We start from the raw sequence: 24,249 nt of genomic DNA, 5'->3' as shown, positions 1-24,249 counted from the left end.
TTGACAAAACAGTGTAATATTAATCCAGTGCGTCTTGAGACTTAATTAGAGCCTGTCACAGCTCTAATTTATGCCAGTGTATGCATGTGGATGGCCATCCTGTTCATTACCCTCTCAAGACATTCCTGGTTAATAAATTGAAATTAACAGACTTTGCCTGAAAATTATCCAGTTTAGATTTCCACAGTCGTCAGGATTTTTAATTACCATCTGGTACATACATATATATGGCAAAGCCATCCATTACTGTCCTGTCATCCTTCAGCGCTGAGCAGAGACATAAGTTGGTGAAGCATAAACGCCACTGTCTGAGATAATCACCTCTAAAAAAACCACAACATGATGCATTTAATCACTGCAAGGACAATGAATGTCCAGCTCAGTCATTCAGTGCATATTTTGATACTCTGCTCTGTGGTGTGGAAACACAACTCAGGGTCGACCCTGAACCCTCGACCCCACCCGCCTGCATAGCGCTGCCTTTGGGCAACAGAAAGCTCCCAACTCACTCTGGTAAACACAACGACGCACAATATGCCTGCGCGCACGATGAAAGACATGACTCCGAGCGCTGTCACCACTCATCACGCTGACACAAAAGAGGATGCGGCTCAGATACTGCGCGAGTGGTATAATACCGTGCACACAGACATGATAGGATATCTTCTGAAGGCTCTGGGCCAAACAGCTGAATGGGATCAATGCAGGAATCAATACAGGAGGTGCCTGGTGAGCATTGAAAGCGCAGAGGAGACGAGCATTTTAACAGCCAAATGACCTGTTGGGGAAGGTCCTTGACCAGCTGAAGTGACCGGCCTTGTGGGCTCATGAAGGGGCAGGCGCTGATAAAAGCAACTCGTAGGAAGACATAAATCTCTGAGCATGAAAGAGCGACTATCATTTAGTATCCCAGTGTAGGCGTGTGATCCTGAGCAGTTCGCTGCCATTTTGAGCAACATTTTCTTGTAGAGACTGATGAAGGAATACAGGAACATGTGGATGTATATGTACATGAACTGGTGAGCACCGCACGCTGCGCTCGCGCAGGGCTAGATCTCCTCCTTAGTGCCAGTCAAGCTTACTAGAGCGTGACACAGGCCGGATTGATTGATGGACTAAAGGGGGGAAAGGCAGGTGGGCCAAGACGTGCACAGGAGAAAACCTGAGGTTAGACACTGTCACTGATCTAGCTGCTGCATTCAGGAAGTGCCTCGAGAGCGTAACAGCTCACTAAAAGCTCTTAAACCTTCAAACCTGCAGCTCCACCAGCTCCTGCCCTGCTCTCGTCCAGGTGAAGACAACAAGAAAAGAATAATGTGACTGACATCACATTTTGTTTCGAACCGTTGTAAACACAGATCTCCATCTTTTTTTCTTGCAAATGTCCACATTAGATTAATTTTTGCCTGTGTCACTTATGATGCAGATTTTCAATGACTGTTAGCAAAACAAATAGGGAAGATGTATTCACATGGAAATCAGTGTGCAGCACCTTGTAGCAATTTCCATCTGCTGGACTGACATTAGACATAATAACAGTTTGTGCTAATCAATACTTTACCTTTTCACCTACCAAGGGGAAAAAATCCTCCATGGACACAGGAACTTAGTCTCAGTTTTGTTTGGATTGTCAACGTGACTTGACGTTTTTTAAAATTTCTGGACAAAAACAAAGAAAAATGGCACAGCGATAAAAGCCACACCAGACTACAAAGTATGTATTAGTAGGATCAACATAGTAATTTTTGGCTTTTTCTTTAGATGTGCTGACAGTCTGAAAATTACTGAATATTACTGGTGTATCTCTTATATGTCAGCACAGATTACCAGCATTGTAAAGCAACCAAAACAACTGCAGATATTCTTTTATCTCTTAGACTGTTGACTATTTTAAGGATTAACAGCGTTGAGCGTTTGGCCTATAAAAGGTCAGAGAAAAGCAGGGGTGCAAAGAGTACTGGAAAATTGTACTCAAGTAAAATTACTTCTGTAAAAATGTACTCAGATACAAGTACAAAGTAGATCAGACTCAGTACTCTGAGTAAACGTTAATATGTTTTTAAAAGGGGGAAGAGGAGGGATGTTTTATGTATGAAAGAAGCAATAAAGATGCAGTTGTGACAACAATCAGCACAGTGAACACAAAGGTTTCTGCTTTTAAACTGCTTTTAAACTGCTGCCAGATGATGCAACAAAATGCAAAATACTCGTCTGCAGCTGCACAGTAACCAACTTATTAGTGAGCTTCGCCCTCTAAAAGCTGTGAAACAGGTTATCTTGGCCCCTGCACTTACTCCCTGAAGACGTGTTAGCCCCGGGGGTAAACTCCGACCACGCAGTGACGACTGCTGGAAACGGTAAATTAGCACAGAGTATTCAGTGAATGTCAGACTCAAACCACCATAATCCAGCAGTCGTTCTCCAGGTGAACTACGCTCTCTCTCTCTGTGCATCCTGGGTAATTTGTTTCTCCTGGGGGTTTATCATAACAGGAACCAGAGAGGTTACTTCTACTAACAGTTATGGCATAGAGAAAGGAAGGAGGGGAGGGCTGCGTTTGGTGGAGAGAAGATCTACACTATAAGTCTGCTAATATCGTTCTAATAACACAAGTTCTGGTGTTGTAAAGCAGGAACCTGGGATTTTAACTTTACTTTCCGCAACAAGAAAGAAGCCACAACAAGAAGCTGTTTAACATGACATGTCACTAGTCTTCACACCCAGGTGGTCTCAGGTAATAGACTCAGAGGTGGAAGGGCGAGTTTTGTTAATTTGGCTTCAAATCTTTCAGGAACAACATGTCCCCCCCCCCAAAAAAAAAAAAAAATTCAGTCACGACTTTTGGCAGTAGGTGAAAGTGACAATGGATGAATAATGCATGAGCTCAATGTGCTGCTGTTAATCACAGTAATCTCACACAGCATAATATCTCCTCCCAATGCACACACACACACACACACACACACACACACACACACACACCTCCACCTCTCTCCTCTGATCTGAGAGCAGGTGATGTGAAATCAGGTGGAGCCATTAAGGAGCTGCAGATAAAGCAACAGAGAAAGACAAAGGTTAAACCTAAGTATTTTTCTACTGATAAACATTTCACTTTCAGCTTCCTCCTCACATTCTTCCTGGCTTTTGAAATTCAACACGTTGTACCTGTGTTTTCTTGTGAAAATGCAAAAGGCACTGATTGCCTTATACCAGGTTTTTTACTTTTCTGGCTTTTGTGCAGGTCCTCACCAAACAAATGCAGGGAAAAGGTGAATTTTGCCTCTCTGCACTCAGCAGGAAGAGGAAGGAACTTGAAAAGCTCCAAAATGAGTCCGCAATGCTGCTTTTTTTTTCTCTCTCCCTCAGCCCTTGCAATCATGAAGACATAAATCTCACAGTTTTGCACATGAATACGGCCTTCATTTGCATGGGTGTGCACAGGAACTGCAAGCCCCTTTGAGGCACATCTGTAATGGGATCTGTTTCTCCCATAGTGGACCTTCTTGATGGGGTAGCTGATAACATACTCCCAAGTGGACATCTAAGATCAGTGATTACCCTCCATTTAGCGCAGCTTTGCTCACCTTCAGGGCATGTCGATGCATTAAAGGACAGAGTTTGGAGAAAATGCCTGATTTTAAGATAACCTCCTGGCTTTTTCCGCTCTGTGACAGCCTTTTAACATGACGGATCCTTTAACTGCACTAAACCGGGGCTGACTGGAAGGTTACTGAGAGATGGTGACACCACTCAGGTGACCCTGGGAAATAGAAAAAAGGGAACTGCTGGAAATCTAAGACAATGATCAGCAGTAATCAACAGAGCGGGGGGGTCTAACATTGGTTTTTGTTCACTAAGAGGGAAGGTCAGTTACCAGACATGTACTGTACCAAGCCACAAAAGCATTTCAGGTAGGATGGGGGGGGGTTAGTAGTCTCAATTAAATAACACCTAATAATGTAGATTCTTACTTTTATATAAACATATATTTCTGTGTGTATCAGCAGGTTTCAGGATGCACTTGTATGTGCAGCCCAGATATTTTCACATGTCTTTCTGTGTGAAAATGACATCTACAAGATACATCTGGCCTATACTGGGCAGTTTGTTCTGGCTCAGTGTACGCCGCGTTCCCACGGCCCAAGTCCGGCCCATACAGCACAATCATCAGGTGTCAGGTGCTACTTCCACATCTGGACCAAGTCTGGCGCACAAACACAAAATCTCCCAGCTCAACACTGGAGGATAACAGCTGGAATCTACCCAGATGTGACAGTATATTGGCCAGACTTGGGTCATGGAACCGGAGTTTATACTGTATAGTTTCATTTTGCTGTCTGGGTTTGCATAGTGCAAGCACCATGAAAGTTCTACATAGTGCTGGCATCCCAGGGCTCGGGTAATGTGTTCGCATTCCCACATAAATGACACATTTCTTGTACGACTGATCACAGGGTAACAGCTGAGAATCCATCCTCTTGTCTTATAATGATCTACATTTGAACTTTGCTCTGATTATCTCAATATTCAGGATCTGTCTCTGACGATGACCTTTCTGATCCAGGAAATTAAAGGACTGTCTCTGTGTTAATTTGAACTCTGACAGGCTTGAAAGCTAAAACTTTCAATCACTGATTTGAAAGCTGATACTCAGACCAAAGAACATCAGTCCAGGTGATGAGAAACAAGAGACTGGGTGATTCATGGTAACAGGCTCGGCCCTATATTTTCAGCACAATATTGTCCACAAGAGTAAATTCAAACCCAACCAATCAACTTTGCGAGCTTGTTGTTAAAAAAAACGCATTTTCCTTCTCCTTTTCAAACCATCTTATGTTGCATTCTGTCAAATACAAAACGAGGCTTTGTTTGGTGCTTCAACTACTGAAAACAGTGGGTTGTTGCTATGCAACAATTAAATATGTTTGAGTTGTGCTACCCTCCAGTTTTCTTTTGCCTTTCAGTAACCTGTGCGCTGAAAGATTGCTGGAAAAAAAAAAAACACTTTCCCGGTGCTGTCAGCTTTGCCCCCTTCCCTCTCTGTAAATAGAGGTCTCTGGTGAATATGCAGCCTTCTGTGGAGTCGGAGATGTAGTGATAAAAAGTAGCTCTTCTTTTCCGCTCAGATCGCAGCAGACAGCAGACTGATTTACACAGCGCAATGACAAGGACGACAGCTGCGGCTTACCGAGATGGAAAATATAACCTCGCTCCATCCCCACTGTCACCCTCCTTCCTTTATACCTTTCTTCACTTTGAGTCCAATTCACATCACCTCTCTCTTCATGTGCCCCACCTCCTGCCATCAATGTTTCTGTTGCCCGACATCAGGTTTCCTCTGCTTGGAGGAGAGGTTATTGGCTGTAGACTTGAAGAAGAACCAACCAGCCTCTTTGCTCAGGTCAGAAGGTAAAACCACATGTGTGAACTCTCTCCAGCCTTGCGAGAAAATTAACTTGCGGAGACCGGCAGTCCAAGTGCTGTCTCACCTGCCATACGTATGTGGTCGCCAGTTTTCACGCTGGGACAGCTCCCAGTTTATTAGTCTCTGGCCATCACACAGCTTTCAGAGACAAGGGCATCTCAGAGGAGAGAAACATGACCACACCTTAGTTTTATGGTGTTGACAGGTGGCAAGGAAAAGGAGAAAGGAAGGGCAGGGAGGAGGAGACTGAATGCATGGATGCCTCCCAGTTCACGTCACCGCCAAGCCAAACAAACACAGCCGCACATGTGTTTGCCTCTTTTCCGGACCGTGTTATTAACACACCAGTGGAAAACACTTAACTCATGCCTATTCAATTATGCTAATGCAAACATATACAAATGACCCTGGTTAGTTATAAGCTGTCTCAATTAGGGGACATGTGTATGGAGCTTCACAACAGAGAGAGGAAGATAGATAGATAAAGCGAGAGAGAGAGAGAGAGAGAGAGAGAGAGAGAGAGAGAGAGAGAGAGAGAGAGAGAGAGAGAGAGAGAGAGGAGTGACGGGTGGTTTGCTGTCCACTGGTGAGACAGAAGCTCGAGGGCAAGATTTGCAGCTTGTATTGTTTGTGTCAGGGGATGTGGGCTGGAGAGCTGCCGTACTTGGAGAACAGGCAGCGATGCACAAAATTAATGTCATGCTGAGCCCATGTATGCATATTAGTGTGGACATGTGAGCCTGTGAGAGGGTAAACGCACAGAGAGAGGTGGCTCTTATCTTTCTGGCTTCTCTTAGTCCAAAGATCAGAGAGCAGAGCACAGTAAGCTTTCATATAAAGCTCGGTTCTCAAGTCTGATTTCACACCTTCTCACTGTGTTCATCGTTATCAAACCAGAAGACGTAAAATAAATCTAATTAATGCATGAAACTGGGTGATTTTCAACCAGCTACAGAACACACAGCCCTCGTTATTTTAAAACTGTTATTGTATTGGCAAATGTACTAAACTCTAAATGCAATAATAATCTGAATCAGGGAGCTTAGATTTGAAATGCTTTGCACGTATACACATAGTATAACCATGCATTAAAATCAATAAAATGGATCAGCAAAGCCGTAAATGACTCAAACATCACATTCATTACAGCCAAAGCTGATTAATCACAATGATTTGTAGCTTGGTGTGAAATGAAGCATGCTGCTATGGGAAAGCGTTCTTTGTTAGGCATGATACACTAATGCTGAGCAGAGAAGAGCTAAAGTGAAATTAATTTACTTGCAATCAAGATTTGTGCTCATGATGTTTGTCATTGCAACAAGAGAAACTCACTAAATAAAGTTCCCACTTCACTGATATAAGAATAAATTAGAAATCTAAGCATTTCCCCTGAGGAAGTTGTTTCTGTCACTCCCCATTCCTACTTGTGTTGAATGACATAACAGTTGTTCACAAAGATAGACACTGCCAATGTAACCGCTCAAAAAAATTGTGCAGATACGTCTTAATTGTTGTGTTTTCTCACTAATTTATGTATGTTTACATGATTTCATTTGTTAGTTCTTTTCTCTGGACGCCACACAGTGTCTCTGAAGTGTGACATGTTATATATTTATGTTGTCAATAAACCAAACTTAAAAAACCTCTGCCAGGCAACACCTGGTAGACATAGCCACACTCACAGTTGTGTGGATTTCAGTCTGCCTTATCTTCACTGACTCACTGTCTTTCATAAACACAAATTTAAGCTGACGTCTCTTTGGGTCTACAGATCAAGAGCCAAACAGCTAGAGATCTATAGGAAGGAGTGTCACTGACTGCAGCCGGATTTAATGCTCCAGTGAAATGTATGTTTGTGAGCTTTGCCAGTTTGGTAACTGTTGTAATTATAGCTACCTGGTTAAGTAGCGAGCACTGTTGCCCCTGGACTCAACTGACAGTCAGTGTTGGTTTGTAAACACAAATACATTAAGGCTGGTAAATATTCAAACACTGCTGTGCCTTCTGCAGCCAAAATGTAAAATCTGTCACTCCCCTCGGTATATTACCTAATCACCATATGAATGATCTTTTCAAGTAAGGCAATATTCTCCATCATTTGCCTGCTTTGACACTGTCTCATTATTTTTACCATCACTCCTGGAGTCTCCATTTCTGTGTGACCCTCCCCTTCTCTCTGGACTACTGGTGCTGTCCACAAGAGGTGGTGCTGAAATTACACCCTCCTCTGCTCGTTGCCACCTTTCCCCCCACAGTGGGAGCGCTGTCCATGGTACTGAATCAGCGCTGTATGGTCTGAGCACAGAGGCTCTTTCCCACTGAGAAAAAAAACAAAAAAAAAACATGAATTTTGCTGGCTGACTGACTGGGCGGAGCAGCTTGGACTTCGTCTCAGCCGGGTCTGTCTGTAAGAGGCAAACAAGCCAGAGTCTCAGCAGGCAGGGAGCTCCACGCCCTGTTTGCTTCATAGCTGTCACATTTGACAGCGTCATCTACAAAGGCATGGAGGGGAGGGGAGGGGGGGGCTGGAAGCTTGAACACATCCCTGAAATGGATATAAAACATGACTGTGGTTGGGGTTAGATGGAATATCTGAAAAAGAATGATCTCAGTTATTCCTACTTTGCTCAAATGTGTGACAGTCTCAAGCAGCCGGTTGGATGTGTGATCCGAAAAGAGATGAAAGCAGACGTGCTGCCTTTCAGCAATCAAAAGGCATTTCCTGTCATTTCGACATTCTGCTCCACGACTGTGTTGCAACATTCAGACGGACACATTGTGAGTGTGCACCCAGCGGGATGTTGGGTGAAAAGAACGGCTGATCCCTGCTCATGAGAGGCCGATTCCTCTTCATCCTGTCTTTCCCCGGAGTAGAAAAGCCAGCCAATCAGAGTGGACGAGGCAATGAGTCAGAGAGAGGGCGGACTGGCATCCAGTGGACCGAAAGGAGCTGCCTGCTCTGGGCAGGAGAGCCGTAACCTCTATGGATGGAGTGATACACACCAACACCCACATACATGTGCAGGTGAAGCATCTATATCTATAAATATATTCTTTTTTCCTCCCTTAAGTCTCATTTTTCTGTCCTCCATTACACTTTGAAGTCCTTCACTCTCTGTTTGGTTGGATTTATGAGACAAGTCATTACTCACAAATAATGCCAGCCCATAATAACTCACAAAACACCCACTGTGATGCTGCAAGGTTGTGTGAAGGTCAGCACACTGCCTAGATCCAACTCTGGCTGAGCTGTGTTTAAGAAGGTATAGTACAGTGTGTGTCACCCGAGGCAGAGCAGCCTAAACAAAACACTGTGTGAATGGGCCGTGTGAATGAGTGCCAGAGATGTTCATTAACTATTGATGCAATGGGAGATCTCACAGCTGGATACACATCACACACCGTGGACACACACACACACACACACACAGTTGTTGAATCACATGACAATGCCAGTGGGTGCAATATTTTTCAAACTAAAGAATTAAATTGTCCTCTACGAGAATGAATGGTGTTAAACAGCTTGCACAAATGACTCCGGATTTTACACATAAATCTAATGCTAACAATGGCATGAATATGAGCGGTGAGCAGACTGTTCAGGTCCACTATTGGACGTACAAATCCATTTTCCAAGCAGCCACAAAGGCACCGTGGATGTGAATAGGGTTTAGTGGACCTTGTAGGAGAATAAAGGATTTGGAAGGTGCTGGAAAAATGGGAGTCAAAATGGAACTGAAATCCCACTGAACGGGGTTTTTTGCGTCTGAAAAGACTGAAGCTGCGTGTTGGCTTTCATGGCTTGTTCCTGCACAAGACAATGGAATCAAATAGACAGGAGCTATTTGAAGCCCCACAATCTACCAACCCTCACCTCTTTCATGTTTCTAAATGAGAGAAGAAAGAAAAAAAAATGAAAGTGGCAAATGTTATTAAGAACAGAGAAGCTTTGTTCAGCCTCTGGCCCTCTGCTCTGTCTTTGTTTGACAGTCTACTGTATGTCAGCGTGCATGCATGGAGGGAGGGATGGTAAGGAAGCGAGATCGACTAGTTCATTTCAGTTGAATCTGGGATAATGAGGACAGAGAGGGAGAGAGGAAGAGATAAGGGATGACAAAGGGGAAATGACAAACAGCAGGGAAGGCAGCACAGTGATTCGATTACAGTAGAACTTCCCATTAAATGACAAAGCAAGCAAGCCCTGGGTTAGGAAGCCGCGGTATCATACTATAGATACAACAGCTAAATACAGCTTCTTTTCTCTTTTCTGTAGGGGAATAACTGTCTCTCACGACTTCAGCGCTGCCACGCTGAGCCTGACCCTCCGTGGGAGTCTGCTTATCCCCGCCTGTTACAGATCCTATCAGCTGTAAAGCCACATCCAGCCCGGTCTCGCTCGTAAATGTAGACGTATACGCCAATGTTTTGAGTTTTCAAAGTACATGAGTCACACAGATACTTGAGAAAAACTGATGATATTTGTAGAACCTCTAGTATGAGTGTCAGATACTACACTATTTGAGGGCAGGAGGAACAGTTGTAAAACAAGGCAGTGAGACGGAAAAAGTCTTTTCAGTTTCTCCAAAATCAATCTAATCTTGGAAATTGAACTAATCGCTGTCATTCCCAACATCCCCTGACATCTGTCACCCTGGATGAGCTGCTGTCAAAAAGACACTACACCTACTCCTTGTCTTCCTCCTCCTCCTCTATACGATCTGACTCTTCCAGTCACACGTACAGTACAGTGCCCTGCAAGCCATGTTTGCTGACGTGCTCTCACACACACACACACACACACACACACACACACATGTGCACACATCAAAAGCAGCGTGCTCGCTACATTTCAACCAGGCATCACATGTATTATTTTCAGCAGCGGCACGGATGAGAGCTCTGACTTTAAAAACCACCATCTCCACACTCCATTGTCCTGGTGTCTCTTCCAGTCTCTTACCTGGCAGCAGTTTTCCCTGGCTCCTCTTCACAATCCCAGGAAGGGCTTCCGGCAGACAAGTTCTGCTTTCTCTGAGGGAGCTCGGTGTGGCACTTTAAGGAGAAGAAGAAAAAAAAAGAAAAAAAAAGAAAGGCTCAAAAAGCAATGTCCCCTTTTTTTTTTTTTTTAACCACAGCAGTTCAAGAAGCTCTCACGATCACTCACTCGAACACCAAGTCAACAGCTCCGGCGAGCGAGCAGCTTGCTATTCCCTCTCTCTCTCTCTCTCTCTCTCTCTCTCTCTCTCTCTCTGTGTGTCCGTGACACTCGCCTCCTCTCTTCCCGCCCACCTACTCCAGCCCCCTCCCCCAACTTCTCTCTCTCTCTCTCTCTCTCTTTCTCTCTCTCCTTCGCTTGCTCTTCTTCTGTCAGACAAAATGCACACATCCCCTCTATCTCTCAGCTCACTATTCTGACATTTTCCCCACCCACTCACACCTTCTGCTCCATGAAAACAAATCAGAGGTACTGTTAGACCTGCTTTTCCGCACACCATCAGCAAACTTATTTTCTGTCGATGGAGCATTTCAGGTGTTTTTCTTTCTTGGAATAAGACAAAGCGCCTTGTGAAAGCCTAATAACATTAGATGCTGTAATTAGTGAATAATGGTAATGAGGCACACACTGTATCTGACTGTGGCTGTGACTCCCTTTTTAAAAGCCAACGCCGCCGCTCATTCACACTTATTCTTTTGAAGTCTCTTCTCTCCATCCCCCCCCCCACCCCTCCTTCTGTCTCCCTCCACCTCTTCCTGTCTCTCCTCAGGTCCCGCTGGTGCATTTGATGCTGCTCACGTCCCATTCTTCAGACAGCTAGTCAAGGGCATTCCCAGAGTAAGTGTATGCTAATGCTCCGCCTCGAGGAGCTGCCTGGCGTCCCCTCCACTCTAAGCCCGACCAGATGTGGCACTCGGCTCTCCCAGGGAGGGGGCAGCAAATGCAAAGGCAAAGGACGACTAGCAGTAATAAATAAAAAAAATAATCTGTCTAGCAATTGAGTCTTGTTTATCTTGTTTGTTATGGGGTGTAGCTACATTTTAGTCAGAGACTTGGGGGAAGAGTTGCAAGGTTTTACTCAAGAGTACGTCTTACTTACACTCGGTTACAATAAAGTCCATTTAGGGATGTTGCTTGTAACTATGAACAGTGAAGTTTTCATGTGCTAGTCATGTGTTAAACTGTAATCTGTGAGGAGTGTTGGTCCTCTCTGTGCTCCCTGTCTGCCTTTCCAGCCACACACTCATTTCCTTGATGGGTCATCTTGTATCCAATCAATTCTCTCTGCAGGAAATCCTTGAATTTACCTTCAAAGCGTTTGCTTGTTTTGTCTGCGGATTAATTATGAGGCATATGAACGGTATTCATCCCACTCTGCAGAACATCTGTCTCGTACGTACTGTCTGCGGTAAACTGTAACGCCGCGTGATCTGTGACTGCGGGCGCGAGCAGATGTTAGATGTGTGTGTGCTGCATGTGCACATGTGTATGTCTGTGAGGAGACCTGACATGTAAATAAAGTGCACAAGCTGATAAAGCACAATGAGACGCACGGCCCTGTTTACAACACACACATGTGCAAAAGCTAACAGACGTATAGGCAGGACTGAGGCAAAGCAAACAGGGAGTCCGTGTTAATGATTACCAGCTCACACCCTGCCTGGACACTGCACAGCTTGCTCCTCTGTACATAAGCTTTGGTTCACTGGCTGTGTGTGTGTTATGTTGTGTGTCTTGTGTTGTGTTGTGGGGGGGGATCGATGTGATGTGGCCGGTGCAGATCTGAGGCCCAGCGGTCTTATGGCCTGACCCTAATGAGCAGAGGAAGAAGTGCATCCATGCTGAGCGTCGCGGGCCATCCTCTGCGGAGAATATCTGTTGTCTATCCCAACAAAGTCGGCTCAACACACATCCCAGCGCTGCAGAAACCATCTGCTATCACAACTAGGGGCTGGAAATTGCACACCTCCAACACCTCCAAGCTTATCTCCCTTAAAAACGTAAACTGTCTGGAAGATAATAGTTTTGGCCAAACAATTTCTCTGAGAAAGAGAGTAAACACCCCAGTTGTTTTGAGATTAATGGCGCTCTGAACAGGAAGAATGTAGGCAGCTGTGAAATCGCTAATGACTCAACTGGGTCTCTGAATGCAGATTACTGTCCTCACTGGGCTGTGGAGGTGTAGTGCACATCTGCGTACGGTACAACAACGACAGGACCGTCATTAAAAGACTGCAGAGAAAAGATTTCGATTCCATTACTTACATTCACAATTCAGCAAAGTGCCAACTAACAACAAACAGTAGTTTTGCTCAAGCAGTGATAGAAACTGTGCCACCTCAAACTTCAACACAAATCCAAATAAAAGGATGTGAGAAAATGGCGGTGCTGTTTGACTGACAAGCGAGTTCTCAACAGTGTAGCGTGGAAAAACCATCGCACTGACAGCTTAGCATCAACAGAGGGCCAAAAAAACACCATGCTGTCTAATTATTACCAGTGGCTCCCAGAGGTGGAGAAGCTGTAACTCTGTTAAATATACCTTTAATTTAAATGTCATTCAACAGACTTGTGCGGTGTAACAGAAATCCTCTCCATTTCAAAGACGCTTTGGCTTGAAAATAAATGCTGAAACTGAGCATAATGATAAAAAGCAGGTTTAAAACGGTGCAGCAGAGCAGTCAAAACCCTTTGAATTTTAACAAAATCAATCCCTTTTAAGTACAGACCGCAACGCTCACGTAAAATATACAAACATACAGCACGTCCTTTGACTGCAACAGCAACTTTCATCATCTCAATTTTGGTGTAGGGGGTCAGAAGCTTCACACAACATTTCAAAAGAAATGAACAAGGAGTATGAAACAAGAAAAGCGAGAAAAAAAAACTAAACACAAACATCTTTCAAACCGGGAGCTCTCAGTGGTCGACCTAACTGGAACAAGAAAGGCAAAAGAAAGAAGAGAGATCAACAGGAATGAAAACGGGGAAATGTCATTTAGAAGAAAAAGGTGGGGAATAAAAGGAAATGGGTGAACAAAAAGGACAATTTCCCAAATGTCAGGAGCATTTGAATGGTCACCTCTGGACACTGCAAATCACTGGTCCTTTTCAGCTTCTAAAGGAGAGGACGTGAAGCTTCAGAACAGGAAGTAGCTTTTGTAACTCATCAATACAAGTCAGCACCGACTAATTTGTTCCTGACTCCACAAACTGTACTCAAACTGTAAACAACATAAAGCCTAAAGGGTAGTATCTTTTGTCATTGTGCTATTGTACATCTTGATTAAAACTCTGTTAAAGTGGTCTGCATGACAAACATTAGACCTATCTTTCGGATAATTTCAATTCCAAAAGCAGAGTTTATGTTGCTCAATATTCACAGAAGTCCTGGGTATCTTTATATTTACCATATATGTGTGTTTGTGCGGGCGTACTGGCAAAGGAGCATTTTCCTGATAAAGATCATGCAGCTGTATCCCACATGGAAAACAAGGTGACCGCTGCACTTTCAATGTACTGTTTAAAAAGGAGACATCATCTGCCCTTGGCAGCATATTTTGCATTTGCCAATCTCCATGTTAGCTTCCTAATAGCAGACTAACATTTCTGGACTCTGTAAACTGTCAGCATGTAGTGAAGGGCACCAAAGGAGCTGATGCTGATGAGCCTCATTACATTACATTCATTTGAGAAATGCTTTTGCTAATCCTATTGCCACACAAGCACATTAATATTAGAAGATTCTGCAAAACCCTGGTTTTCACGTGTGGCCCTGGTGTATCATGAACCACCAGCCACAAAAACACTCCCACCAATCCCCACCCACACGGCACACTTGACAGTGCTTTGCACCCTGCACCTTCATTCACAAAGTCAGCACCAATGGTCAACAATAACACTGATCTCTGCAGATTAGCTATACTAATGTTACTTTTTGCCCCTTTAATCCATTCACGTTCTATTGCTTTGACCCACCCAGAGTATCCAGTGCTAATTCTCTCTGAGACAGACGCGCACTTCCAAATGGAGGAAAGTAGCCCTAATTACAGCTGATGCGCTCATTTAATCTTTCTCTCTTTCTCTGATTCTCTCCCACTCATCCTCTCTCTCTCTCTCCCTATCTCTGTCTCTCTGTCTCTCTCTCCACCACAGGCAGGAAGCTGCCACGAATCACTTACAGCTTTATCGGTGGATAAGTGGCTGTTCAAATATGGAGCTATTCAGAGAACTCTTTTCAATGCACACAGGTGCTCCTTTCACCACCGCCCCGTTCCTCCCGCTCACATGCATCCTGCAGATACAGTACTGTACACAAACTCCCACCCACACACGCACACACACGGACATACAGTGCACGCAGTTACACACAGAACACCTGCTGGGGTCAGTAACACTTGCCAATGCCTCTGATGTCACACAGATGTTTGGCTGGCATCTGAGGTTAGAAGAGGAGCAGAGGAAGCCCGAGGAGCTGCTTGTTTTCCCCCAAATTTCCATCTTTAAACTGCAAATGACTCATGAGGTTATTGGGTTACTTAACTGTGGTTAGCTACAAATTTCAAATCTATTTTGTTAACCAGTGGTCAAAGCAAGTTATCAACACATTGTAAGTGCTTTTGTTTGATTTCCTACTTTCCATTTCGTTTTGTGTGCTATGAAAGTTATTTTTTGTCATTTTTATTAAATGTATTATTATTATTATCTTGTCAAGTTATATTGTCATGATGTGCCATTGCTTGGTGCTCTGACAGGACTCTGACAACACAAACCCAAGAATAGGCTGTCAAAATTCATTGCATTTTGTTCTTGAAGAATCAATCTTAACTTAATACAAACAAGACAATCTGCATATTTTGAGAAGGGCAGTGTGAGTCTGGCCATTTCTTGCATGAAAAAGTGATGCAGACATGTAGCAACATTAGCATTCATTTGGAGTCATGTTTCTGGCCACCTGATGACAGTAACTTCAACATTCACTCTCCCTTTAGCTCTGTTTTGGTGAAATGAAGATTAGAGAGAGTTCAGTCAGGAAGACTCTGCATGCCCTCTGAGTCACAAGCGTCATTTCCCGCTATCTATTAGCTCCGCCCACTCATTCTTGTCTTCATCCAATCACAACCTGACACGGTGGCCTTCAGCCAATCACTTGTAAGCCGTCAATTTGTTCTCTCTCTCTGCTGTCATTCAGCTGTCATTTCAGCAGTGTGATATTCCTGCGACCCACCTCCACCCCCTCCACCACCTCAATCACGGACTCCAGACCACCTCCAATCAAACCGTCCAATCAGATTTCCCCTCTCGTGAAGACATTCCCATCCTCAAGCTCCATTCCTCATCACCACCACCACATACATTTCCTCTCACTGGAAGGACCTTAAACCTATGTGTCGTTTCCATGGTGATCCACTTCCTGCCGGGGTCTAAGCGCCAAAATCTATTTCTCCTGTTCCCCATAAATTTAGTTTTACTTAAATTTCTCATACTCTCTTGTTCCTCCTATTAGTTTCTCCTGATTGATCGACAGCATTTGTCTCTAGCTGCTAAATGCTCCACAGTATTCACCAGTTAGTCACTACTGTACCGCTAAGCTGTAAAACCAGAACAATTAGTTGAAAGATGCTGAAAAGCCTCTTACAATTATGAGTGACATCACTTGTATTAAATGTAGTCAGTAGTTTTTTCCCCATTTTTTGATATATAAAAAAATTGATCAGTGCAGCTTCAAGTGTCTGAACAGTGGAAGTTCCCTGGAAGTTAAATATTAATCTAAAACAATGGTCCTAGTGCACCCAGTGTGCAGTAAAGTATATGGACCATTACAAAGCGTGGGACACACTTGCATTACTATAGTACCACATTGCTGCACAGACCTCATTTATCTAGTTATTACTTTCATTTAAACATAAAACCAGCGGAGGCTGTGTTGATGACTCCAGCTGTTTTCTGGAGTCTGATTATAATGCTCAGTAGCCTTTCTCTCCTCTCCTCCTCCTCCTCCAACTCCAGTCACCAGGCGCTGCTGCTCACAGAGGTCACATCCTATTCATCCCAGCAGTGATAATTACGACATTCTTATGGAGAGATGAGTGGCCCTTTTGACCCCAGAGTCCCCTTGACTCACACAGATGGGGTGGGGAGAGCAACGTGAGAGGAATTCATCGGGACTGATGACTGTAGCCCTTTGGACTGAAAGACACATTGGGGCAGACACACACACAACCACACACAGTACAGTGAGGAGAGAACACATCTTCCATGAATCAAGTCACCGAGGAGCATCTTTATGCCGAACAGTGAGCAGCATGTTTTAGTTCTTGGAGGGGCCCTCAATGTCTAGGACGGGATCGAGGAGTCGGCTCTGGCTGTTAGAGCGCCCCGGGCCGAGTCTGTGTAGGGGGCTCAGAAGGGGGATTAGTGGGGATTTAGAGAGCAGTAATTACCCTTGCCCGTGGAGGGTCTGGTAATTAAATTACCTTAGCAACCCCGTTACTGCCCAGCCACACAGAGCCTCCAAGGTCAGCCAGAGTAAAATTTCAGAATACGCAAAACTTCTTTTTGCATTGTCATCGGAAAACAACACATTTTAACCTGAGAGGGGATCACATGCATTATGCATCATCTTCAATATAAATATGTTATTTTTTGCGTATGTTTTCTGTATGTCTAAGTAAGACAACATAATGCTTTTGTGTGATTCTCACACAAACAGAACATTCTGAAGCTGTGTGTGTACATAAGGAGAAGCCATATATTATAAGTTAACCCTATCAGAGCAGCTTCAACTTCTTGAAACTACGTGGGACCTCCATCGCGGATCAGTCGTAAGACTAACTTCCTATTTCTTTATGGATAGTTGCGACACAGAGATTAAATTAGTGGTTAAGGAAGAAATGAGCTGAGGTTAAAGACCAGTGGATTTGGAGAGAGGGAAAAGAGACAGAGAGAAAAAAAGAAAGAGAGATGCGTGGGAGTGGCAGCAGCTCCCACACAGGCAGGAAAGTCACGATCAACCACTGAACAGTGCTCGCTCTCCTGCTCAGACATATAAACACGCCAGAAATGCAAGACATGCAATCTCACTGTCACTGTATATATGTGCTCCGAGTTCCTGACTCTGAAATCAAGACTAAGTAGTGTCCATTAATACAAACCATCCACTTCAAGTGTCAATCACCTTTGCAACAAAAGCTTAGGGGCTGTCAGCGAATTTCATTTCAAGTCCAGTAATTCATTTCCCAACTTGCCCCGTGTGTCACCCAACATTAATCTGCGTCTTTGACTTCTATAGATCCGTAAGCTGCAGCGGCGTGATAACACCCCAAACCCACGTCCTGTACATGCTGCACAAGCATCCGTGCAAACACAGATCCACAGTGACATATGACGTGGACTCCGACACACGTGAGCACATGCACACACTCAAACACATTCAAACACATAGATGCTCCACCAGGAAGGGAGAGAGTCGCTGAAATGCATTACTGGGTAATTAACAGCCTGCCATTCAACTACAACTACAGGAAATGAATAGGGTTTTTCTCGCTTTAAATTCTGATCACACAGACTCACATTATACGGGGGTCCTTTAAATCATCCAAGCTTTACGATGGAGGCACCCAACCTCACCCTTATCTAAACACCCACAGTTGTACTGGTGAATCTTATGACAGTTTGCAAAAATAATGATCTTATTCCACTGCCAAGTGAAGGCGATAGATCATGGTGTCTGAAGAAATTCAGTTACTCAGGCCTCTGATAGGTCCTCCTGTAAAATAAACCGTTTGCTGAGGGTGGTGTTGATCTGGTTTATTCTCTGGCATATTTTAAACATTTAACGAAGCAAACAAAAACTAATCATAGGCAATCTTTTGTCATGTTTCTATTCCTAACAATTAAGTAAACAGGATGAAATATAATATTAGAAAAGCTGTTTACCTCATTATAACTGTCGTGTTATTGATACCGAACATCTTTACTCACTTGAACAGGCCATTAGTGTAAAGACAGTGTTTCTAGATTACTGACAGAAGAAAGGTCATCAGTGTAACACTGATTATCTCCACACTGATGTTTAGATGTTAACAAAAGGTGTGATTAATTACTTAAAACACTCCTTCTGGCCTTCCTGAATCCAGAGTAATAGGAATCTGATCCTGTCAGTGTTAAGTTTAAATAAACAAGCATCTAAACTCATCCGTCATTCAAAAGGTGTCACTAAGTGCTGCTTTTAGCATTTTGGAAGAAAACACTTTAGTAACTGATTTTCATTAACGTGAACCTTCATGCATAAGTCAAGATGAAGTGTTAACACTCTAATAAAGATTAGACTGGAGAAGGGCAACTAAGTATCTTCTTTAATTATTGCTCACTTGATGAATCATGTTAAATGACACACAGAAAATGTCATTCACAAGTTCCCAGAGCCTGAGGCCACATCTCCTTTTTGAGCCCAAGAGTCCAAAACCTAAAGATACTAAATTTACTGACTCATAAATGACAAAGAAAAGCATCAGATATTCACATGCGAGAAGCTGGAACCAGCAGGTTTTGGGGTATCCTTGCTTGAAAACTGATTTACACAAATCAGTTATTAGAATTGTTGCTACTTGAGTTTGAGTCAGACAGTTAATCAACTCATCTGTTCAGCTCTAGGTTAAAACAAAACTTGGACTAGAACTGCAACAGACTAGTTTCAGGTTACATCCCTGTTTATCCAGAATCCTATATTAATAATTTTGGGTGAATTTTATTGTAGTGAAATTTTGTGTCAGAATTGCTGTGTGAAGTCTTGAGTTGTGGTTAAACAGTGCTTTGTGTGGTCACACTGACCTTTGTCTTTTGTCTTTAGTGCAGGTGAATGTTTGTGCCAAATTTAAATAAATTCCCTCTAGGCGTTACTGAGGCATCACGTTCAAAAGAAAGGGATGGACAGATGGACAACTGGAAAATATGATGCCTCCGGCCCCGGCTGTTGCCAGCATGGAACCATGCTAATTTCATGTATATTTCATCATTATCTTCCTGCTGTGGAAGGTGAGGCTTCTCATCTTTGATATGGCTGCTTTGAACTCCGAAAGAATAACTGGTCTAGATATCTCAGGCCAGACTCTCAAGTCTTTTACTGAGAAATGAATCCTGACAAAGGTTCTTTGGGCGGATGTGTACTCTGTCTGCGTGCTGATTAAAGCAGTCTGGTTAGATCGGTGCCTTCCTGTGCACAACAGACAGTACAGTACGTGGTAGCACGTTTGCTCATTAGACAGAATTGACTCTGTCTGTCAAGCACCCGTGTTTGGGGGGGGGGGGGGGGGGGGGGGGGGGCGCAGCCAGCCATATGTTTCTTGGGACTGTGAAGGATGATTGATGCCCTTATTGTACATCAGGTGTTAAAAATCCCAAACACCCAAGGGTCTTCTTTCTGTCCTTCTTCGTTTTTACCCTTTCCTTTTCTACTTCCTGCATTTTACTGGAGGGGGAAGCCGGAAGCTTTGGCAGCTCTCCAGAAGCCAGTCGATCAACAGACATCACATAACGGTGCCATTACCTTCCACTGCAGCCCACTGGAACATGTAAAGGACATGAACAGCTGGTGCCAGATACCCTCTATAGCACCTGACGGCTGTGATGCTATCGACTTGGCAGAATTAGGCCGCCTCGCAGAGCAATAATTACAACAAGAGATCTTAATCTCAAGCGTGAGAATGAAAGCAAAGGAAAAGTGTGTGTGTGTATGGGGTGGTGGTGGGGGGGGTCTCTCTCACGAAAATGTACCTGTCACGTAGGCTCTCTGAAGTCACACCCCACCTATCAACAATCCCACCCCCTATTCTCAACCCCTCAGAAGTCACCTTGACAGCGACCTTCACGGCCTCCATCACTAGACGACCTGCAGGTGACAGAACAGATCTTACGTCCTCTTGTTTATTCACTTCTGAATCACTGCGAGCTGTTTAAAGACCCAAGACCAAAACACAAAGATTCCTTCTTTCATGAGGACACAAACATATTTTTTGGTATGATTGGGGACCTCATTAATTATGCTTTCACTTCAGTCTTAAGACAGAAGTGAAATAAGATTTTAAAAATTTCAAAAATAAAATCAAGCTAAAATTACAACAGATGATTGGCACAACATTTTTTTAGCAACATGAATCTGTCTTAATCAAAACACACCAGATAATTTGAATTATTTTACTAATTACACACATCCTGTACAGACAGTGATTAAAATGGCACATGGTTTCGACAAACCTGACAGTCCCCAGTAAGATAAGTCCTGTGTGATGGAGTGAAAGACAGAGGTAGAAGGCGGAGTAAGTTATAAAGGGGTGTAATCCTAATGGACGCTGGTGAATTGCATTGTTTTAGCAAAGAAAATCGGAGCCGTGTACAGGACTACAGAAGCAGAAATTGGAGATAGACTCTTCCCAGTTCGTCTGAGCTGCGGGCTCCACACTTTTTTTCTCCATCCTCTGTCTCTCCGTGGAACAGTGCTCTGCCACTTTGGATATGTCATGGGCAATAAGGATGAAAAATTGGACTGCTCTTTGGGTCCCCAGTTGGCATGCTGGCTCCGTCCTCTACCTTTACAAGCCTGGAGGAGGCCGAGCTCCACGCTCACAAAACAAAATGGGATTTAACAAGGCCAGAATCACTCACAATGCCTCAATAAATAGCCACTGAACCCTTCCTGAACCAGCATTTGCGGGTTGAATACAGACTTTAACATAGAAGTGAGGAGTGAAAGGATGGTGTTTGACAGCAAAGGGAGGATTGTAGAGGTTAAAGTCCATGATAAAATACGGTGAAGCAGCCAGGTTGTATCAAACCCTGAATGCCAAAGTCAGCATGAATGAAGTCTCTGCTTTGCAACAGCAGAAAATATGATCTGTGGTGACTCTAATCTCTTTCAGTGCACAATTCCACCTAAACACAAGCCAAATGCTTTTTTTTTTAATTTCTGCTTGAGTAAAACACTTGAAGATGATTAGTGACCCATGAACTGCAATTTCTCTGACATTGTGAATATACCAAATAAAGCAGAATAGAAATGCTGAGCGATGTACAGTAACTGCAAAGTAAAGTATATTTCTGGTTGATAATCCAGTCAACTTAGGTTCGATTATATCATACATTTTGCAAACTGTTTACAAACTGTAATTAAAACGTCATTACTACTATTACCTTTGTCTATTTGTATTTAATTTCATTTTATGTATTTTATTTCATCTATTCTATTCTGTCTGTCCAGCTTTTATTCTGGTTTTAATTTCTTATTGATTTTTTTTTTATTCTAATTCTTTACTTGGTCTCTGTAAAGCCCTTTGAATTGCCTCTGTGTTTGAAATGTGTTCTATTAATAAAGCTTTTTTCTGTTGTAATGGATCATACAGAAAAGTGCTAATTGCATTGAGCACTAATTTGATCTTTTTTTTATGGGATTTTCTCATCTAAATTTTCCATGTTGTCATATACACCGTTACCACTGTTCTCAGTTGACTCTCACATTACCCAGCGCTGCTGTTTAGGGATTTCGGATTTGGAAGAATTATTTTCATTATTGATTAAGCTGAGTTTATATATTCAAACGTCTTGTTTTTTCTGATTTACTGTCATAAAAGACAGAAAAGACAGAAAACATGAAATATGCACATCAGCCACCCACACCGCTTTGATGTCACAGCACAAATATAATTCAGCATTCAGGTTCTGTAAGGATAGCTTCTAATAGGACCAAAGGTTAGATTGCTACTAGCCTTTCTTGTTTATATGGACACTTAATTGGGTGGAATTTAGTACAATGTGCTAAATAATGTTTTTATTTATAACAATGTTTTACTGTTACTGACAGTTCACACATTAACACAACCAGTTAAATTTCTATTGGCCATTAAAGCACAGTATTAACAGAACCACCTTTTCCAACTACACACTGTACATGTGATTTCCATATTAATATTCATGTGGGCATGGGTTGATATGAAACAACAAAGTCCCAAGTGTTCTTGTGTACTTAGTATTCAGCATGAGAAAGAGTTACCCTCAGATTCCCGGACAACACATGATTCATCTTGTTTTTCTTCTTCTCCTGATAACGTGGCCTGTACGATGACAGGTGGATGTACTGTACAGTCGGCCTGAGATTCTACTCCCCTCTGAGATAAAGGTAAAATCAATTAGACATTATTCAAGCCATACGTACTGGACCCATAAGCAGAGTATTGTCACAGCGTGACGGAGGATGGCTACGCTTGCCAGAGAACATTCTGCATAACCCGACAGCTCACCTGTTTACCATACACTGTGTCTGAACAGAGGGTGGATCCATAACCTGGTCCTCCAAGCAGCAGAGTGTCCTCCAGGGTCAAAGCACACTTGCTAATTTTTTATTCATACATACTTCACAGTGTCAGCCTCCCTGTGAGTTTATAGTACACTCTGGGTTTGAGCTGACAATGTTCCAATAAAATAAGCTTTAATTATACCAGTAAATATGAAGCTAAGCAGCCTCCGTGATTCCACACAAATCAAATACTTTTTTTTTTTAAACATATGCTGCTGCAAATTTATCCAAGTAGAAAAAGGACACTTCATCTCCCATAATCATCTATCATCTGCTATCATCTGAAGAATATATAATATTCTAATGAACCCAAAAAGCTGCCGTTCTGATCATTTTATGTTAAGAAGCGCACCCAGCAAGATTTATGGTGTTTAAAGCAAATATACTAAGGGTTTAAAGGAAAACAATGATATTCTGTAGGGGCAAATACTTTTTATGGTTCATTAAATTTATGTTCCACTGAATTCTCAGTGAAATATAAAGCACAAACAAGAAAATATACACAACATTAAAATAGGTAGAAATGAATCTTAAATGATCTCAATGGAGAAACTAGAATGTTGCATCAAGAAAAGGGAAAAAAATATCAACAGAAAATTTTAAAATATATGAACAGAGCATAACAGAACCCTACAACCACAACTTTAATACAAACATATTTGGAATGAAACCCTTAGATTTGGAAACACTAGTAGTAGGAGCAAAATGTGAAGGAAAAAAATGAAACTTTGCATTTGTTTTGCTGCAGGCCACTTGACACTGACCCTGCCAGTAAAAACAGATGTTTGCTGCTCTGTAAAGGGCTTGGTTAAAGGAGTAGAGACTCACCTTTAACTCAACAATGCCTGCGGTGTCTATTTAAATGCTACCTCCTCGCTCAGCAGCAGATCTAGAGGAGAAGAAAATGAAAAAAAAAAAAAAAAGACCATGTTTGCACAAATGAATGAGAAACAGTCTGTCATGTGCCAGTTCCCACAGAAAGCTCCAGCTGTTCCTGAGATACATCCAGAGGTTGAAGTGAACAGAAAATGACTTACAATATTAATTCCTGAAAACTACGGGTTGTTGTTGAGATGTGCTGTATTGTATGTAAAACTATGTTCAAAGGAATAAACTGCAGATGCACGAGACAAAGACGAGAAGCCTGCTTTGCAACTGAAATCTCCAAATACTGCACATGTACTATTGGCTCAAACAACTCTATCCATAAACTAGATACAGATAAATAAGCCTACGTCTTCTGCACCACTTAATTGTTCCATCCGCTCAGATACCTGCACATATCAGCGGTGAGGTGGCAGATCTTAGCGATGGACTGTTTTCATTGGGGGGGTTCTGTTTTATAGCGATTCAATGATGAATATTTTAGTCAAAAATAAAAGATAGAATAAGTGATAAAGTAAATAATTATGAGTTGTAATAATACTTAATGTTAGGTAAGATTTAGAGGTTTACAAATAGCTGTTTCTATCATGTCAATCA

At 42.7% G+C, this 24,249-nt stretch overlaps 1 protein-coding gene across 9 annotated transcripts in view; it reads right to left on the bottom strand.

Moving 5' to 3' along the window:
- syt1a (synaptotagmin Ia) overlaps positions 1 to 24,249 on the bottom strand; it is a 169,323-nt gene that overhangs the window by 69,103 nt on the left and 75,971 nt on the right. For 2 of the 9 annotated variants that reach the window (XM_071502581.1, XM_071502582.1), the window contains exon 3: positions 10,386 to 10,477. The exons of 2 other annotated variants lie outside the window; for them this stretch is intronic. In XM_071502581.1, the coding sequence (XP_071358682.1) occupies positions 10,386 to 10,477 (92 nt within the window). Of the gene's footprint in view, positions 1 to 7,556; positions 7,709 to 10,385; positions 10,478 to 10,589; positions 10,609 to 23,595; positions 23,657 to 24,249 lie in introns of those variants that run through there. 5 more of the 9 variants (XM_071502583.1, XM_071502585.1, XM_071502587.1 and 2 more) reach the window with 5 other exon arrangements.

Source organism: Trachinotus anak, unplaced genomic scaffold, assembly GCF_046630095.1.
Source record: "Trachinotus anak isolate AG129_WGS33_773 ecotype Australia unplaced genomic scaffold, CSIRO_AGI_Tana_v1 ptg000018l, whole genome shotgun sequence".
Classification (NCBI taxonomy): domain Eukaryota; kingdom Metazoa; phylum Chordata; class Actinopteri; order Carangiformes; family Carangidae; genus Trachinotus; species Trachinotus anak.
Note: the sequence above shows the minus strand (reverse complement) of the source record. Positions and strands in the feature narration are given on the sequence as shown.